Consider the following 4,610-nt stretch of genomic DNA (forward strand, 5'->3'; position numbering starts at 1 on the left):
GTATACCAAACACTTCGTCAGATATCAAATTTGTATTGATATTTTATATGTACGATCTTTAATAGATTAAAAATAATATCTATTAGGTTTTGAGTAAAAAGAAACGACAGATAGGCGTTAGAAAAATTTGTTACCTTTCTTGTCGCATTTATTAAATAATTCAGTTGCTTTTTTCAATCTGTCTGGATGGGTAATTAAAGTATGAAGTCTTTTTGCACATTCTTCCACAATATATCCGCCATATTTGTCTAAAACCTGTGAAAAAGATAATCCCATGATGTATTTATTATATCCAAGTCAGTTGAAATTTGCCTAACACTTTCCCTAATAGTTGTAGTGTTTTCTTAATAGAATTAAATTAAAACATTTGTTACAATTTTTAACGAAATATTCTTGGTTCTATTATAATATATATTATAACACGTTATATATATTATAACAAGTGTTATAATATATATTATAACACTTTTTTATTATTTTATTACATAGAACATACCGATAAAATTCAATCTTTTGATTGCAGAAAAAAAGTGTATCTTATTCATATTATATATAAGCAAAATATATTTTTACTAATATATAATTTGTTAGTTATAAATTAATTGGTAAGCTTGTTTGATTTTAAGATTTTTTTTTACAGTAAACCGATCACTTTTTATATAATTATGATTTACTCGGTTTGGCTTTTGGTTTCATGTCGTGTTCTTCGTGGAATTGTTTCCAATATATCGTGAATATTTCAATTTGCTTATTTAAGAAGAGGAGCAATCTGAGTCGATATATTTACGAAACATCGAAAAAATCTTCGAAAAAAGCAGTATTAACTCGAAAGTATTCAGTATTACCTTACTGAATATTTTTTCATGGAAGCCTTAAAAATCAAAATAAATATTTATATTGGCAATTATAAATAGCGACTACTTGATAGATAAATAATTTGTCTCCACTGAATGCATTAAATTTAAGTTGAACATTAAGAGTCGAATAAAAAAATTCTTAATTATTAGAGATATACGTACGCCACCATCCTCTATAGCCACACATATAAGCGTGTCAATTCGGAGCTGGTCTGAGAAGAGAAAAAGAGAGAAATATGGTTTTAGAAGAACATTATATAATAAAATTGTTTTAAGGAAACTATTCTATGTTTCTCTTCAGAATGTTATTATTACCGCAAAGATAATATTATTTTTCAAATTATCTCTTCCCGAATGTTTTCGATGGTAATACTTACCAACGGGTGCCTTGATCTTTTGAGCGCACTTTTCATAGGCTTGTTTGTATTGCTTCACAGCATTTATATCGCCGTACACGACTTCCTAAAATCCGAGAGAATTAGTTGCCCCAAAATACAGATTAGGGTACAGCAAGATAAATTGAATAGCGGGGGAATTTGGATAATATTAAGCGTTTGCGATAATTTCAGAAAAATATGAGACGCCTTGTTTTATGTTTGAGGTTAGCAGTAAGGAAGATACTGTGATCTACATATTTATACAAGTTTTAAAGAATATTTGTGAATCTGAAATATTTTACATTAAGCAGAGTAGGTAGAGAACTTCTGTTGTTACTGTAATTTATAAGAATATATTCTGCTAGCTTAAAATTTTATAAAATCTACGTAAAAATTATGATAACAATATAACTCTAAAATGTTTCCCGCATGTATTAGCGATCACTACGTCGATTAGTGGCGCATTTTGTTGAGTTATTGTAGTACTATATTAGTGTTTTTATATCGGCGCATGGGAAAATTTGAATACATTTTTATGGGGTAATTTAGATAACACACTCAGTTCCCTAATATACACGGTGGGCCATTTTACGAGACCCACAAAAATTTCTTCATAGGTAAGCCAGATATAGAAAAATAGTTAAGACAAAACTTTTTCAGGACAATGGGGGTCATCTTTCTCAATAAATGAATTTGATCTTGAGGTCAAATTTCAAGATCATTTGGAGGTCATAGTGATTTTTTTAAATAGAACCGCCTACTTTTGACACCGGATTCGAAGAGAACGGGAAATTTTACGTCAAAAATGATATTTTTAAATTTTTTATTTTGACCTTCAGAAGGTCAAATCAAGATTTTAAAAGCGCTCAGAAGCTGTTTGTTTAAATGCGATTATCTTACTTTTAGCATTACTCAGAAACAACGACGTGGACGTAGTAAGTTCTGTTTCCTTTGGAGTGCTTGTTTACCGTGAGTCCCCTTGCCTCTCATGTTTGGGGTGCTTGTTTACCGTGAGTCCCCTTGCCTCTCACGTTTGGGGTGCTTGTTTACCGTGAGTCCCCTTGCCTCTCACGTTTGGAGTGCTTGTTTACCGTAAGAGACAAGGGGACTCACGATAATCAAGCACTCCAAAAGAAACAGAACTTACTACGTCCACGTCGTTGTTTCTGGGTAATGCTAAAAGTAAGATAATCGCATTTAAACAAACAGCTTCTGAGCGCTTTTAAAATCTTGATTTGACCTTCTGAAGGTCAAAATAAAAAATTTAAAAATATCATTTTTGACGTAAAATTTCCCGTTCTCTTCGAATCCGGTGTCAAAAGTAGGCGGTTCTATTTAAAAAAATCACTATGACCTCCAAATGATCTTGAAATTTGACCTCAAGATCAAATTCATTTATTGAGAAAGATGACCACTATTGTCCTGAACAAGTTTTGTCTTAACTATTTTTCTATATCTGGCTTACCTATGGAAAAATTTGGGTGGGTCCCGTAAAATGGTCCACCGTGTATATATTTCAACTGTTTTAAGACACATTTCGTTATTTCAAATGGTGAGACATTATGAAAAAAAGATACTCGACTAAATTGGAACAAAGAAAGTATGAGGTATTACATCTATTACATCTGTTATTGATGGTGTGCTGTCCATTTTAGGAGCTGCATAGCTATTTCACGTTCCTTATAAAATACCCTTTATACAGAAAAGTTCAATCTAATCAAAGACAAATATAAAGTCGCTCGCACTTTTATTGGGCACCCCGCTGTGTTTAATAGTGTTTTAGAAAAAACTTGACTATGCATTTTGTAAAGTCAGCTACTATTTAAATGTCTCTATAAAAAAAGGGGACTTGATCCATTGTCAGCATGGTATCATGAGCAATACGTTGGAGCCAATGAGAAAAACAGTTCATTTGTGGCCCTGGTATATGAATTTTTATATAACATTAACATGATTACTTTTTTCCCTTATTAATTGTCTTAAATTTTGTTTAATTTTGTTTAAAAAGTGAAATTTAATATAAAAAAGACAATAGATAAATATAATGTTTTACTTTTATTATAATATTATAATGTTCTTTATAATTATAATTATAATGTTAATTTTAGTTAATGTTAGTTTATTTATGTTTGTTGTATTTAAAATATTATATGGAACATGATTACTTTGACTTTCTAATTTGTATTCAATTTTATGACATGTTTTTCTAATTTATGTTCAATTTGATCTAAAAAGTATAATAAAATGTTCAAAGAGCAACATTTAAATTCATGTTTTTGTTATAATATTAATGTTTATTTTCAATATTATTCAAATTACCCCTTAAGATATCCGAATTACCTTAAAATTGATCTTTAAAATTGTAGGGGTAAATTGGATAATGGCATTACTCCTTAAGATTTAAAGAGTAATTTCTCATATATTGAGTAAATACTCCTTAGACATGTGAGTTTTTTGTTACATATTCAATGTAAGGATAAAATTATTACTTTTCGACAAATTGTTTAAAAAGTCTGAAATAATCCAAATTACCCCGCTTTACTCTATGTGTTGCTTGGTACTCACCAGTGCGATTAGCACATTTAAAATGATCACGAGCGTCTTCATTCTAAATTCTTAGACGATTTGACTGCAATTTCCAAATGACACCTGCAGTATGCTTGAGGAATTGAATCTGAAATATTGAAAATGCTACTGTACTTTTATATAAAATTGACAGTTATATAAACATCATATGTTAAAACGTTGCTTTCCACTTCATTCCACTCGATTTACATTAATGCAAGTCTGCGTTACTCGTATTAATGATGATAAAGCGGCAATATAGTGTAATTAGGTCGTAATTGTTTTAATCGTTCGAAAGACGTAATTAAGTGTAAGACGTTTGCAAAACTCTGATTTTTCTAGATTAAATTATAGAGCTCGTTTTTTCATCCCGTTTTAATAATTATTCAAAAGAGTAGATTTTTCATAAGTTGCAAAAGATTGTACGCAATACTGCTTAAAGTACATAAAGTACGTGTAAATAAGATTAAGCGACAAGAGTAAGTATAATTTATGGCTTGCAAAATTTCATAATTTCGCAGTTTTTGGTGTTTATTTTTCGGTAAATTCTTTTAAGCGACTTTTAAGCGTTTGCGGAATATTTATTTTAGATCTTGATATATTAAAATCATTTAAAGTTATAATTCTTGAAGATTAGAAGTAGCGTTGACATGATACCGTGAGTCAGGGTCTGATTTAGCGATTAATTATTTCCTTAATAATTACAATACATTGTGTGTGTGTGTGTATGTGAGAGAGAGAGAGAGAGAGGAAAGACAGAGAGAGAGAGAGAGAGAGAGAGAGAGAGAGAGAGAGAGAGAGAGAGAGAGAG

At 30.3% G+C, this 4,610-nt stretch overlaps 1 protein-coding gene across 1 annotated transcript in view; it reads right to left on the minus strand.

The window, feature by feature from the left end:
- The window catches only part of LOC116853094, a 4,611-nt gene extending 645 nt beyond the window's left edge, over positions 1-3,966 (minus strand). The window contains exons 1-4 of the mRNA XM_032833968.1: positions 3,800-3,966; positions 1,235-1,319; positions 1,020-1,069; positions 135-255 (exon numbers count right to left, since the gene is read on the minus strand). Coding sequence (XP_032689859.1) covers positions 135-255; positions 1,020-1,069; positions 1,235-1,319; positions 3,800-3,841 — 298 coding nt within the window. The 5' untranslated portion in view covers positions 3,842-3,966. The remainder of the gene's footprint in view (positions 1-134; positions 256-1,019; positions 1,070-1,234; positions 1,320-3,799) is intronic.
- Between the last annotated feature and the right edge of the window lie 644 nt (positions 3,967-4,610).

The sequence above is a fragment of the Odontomachus brunneus genome, unplaced genomic scaffold (assembly GCF_010583005.1).
Source record: "Odontomachus brunneus isolate Ranch 3 - 2012 unplaced genomic scaffold, Obru_v1 Obru_scaffold_276, whole genome shotgun sequence".
Lineage (NCBI taxonomy): Eukaryota > Metazoa > Arthropoda > Insecta > Hymenoptera > Formicidae > Odontomachus > Odontomachus brunneus.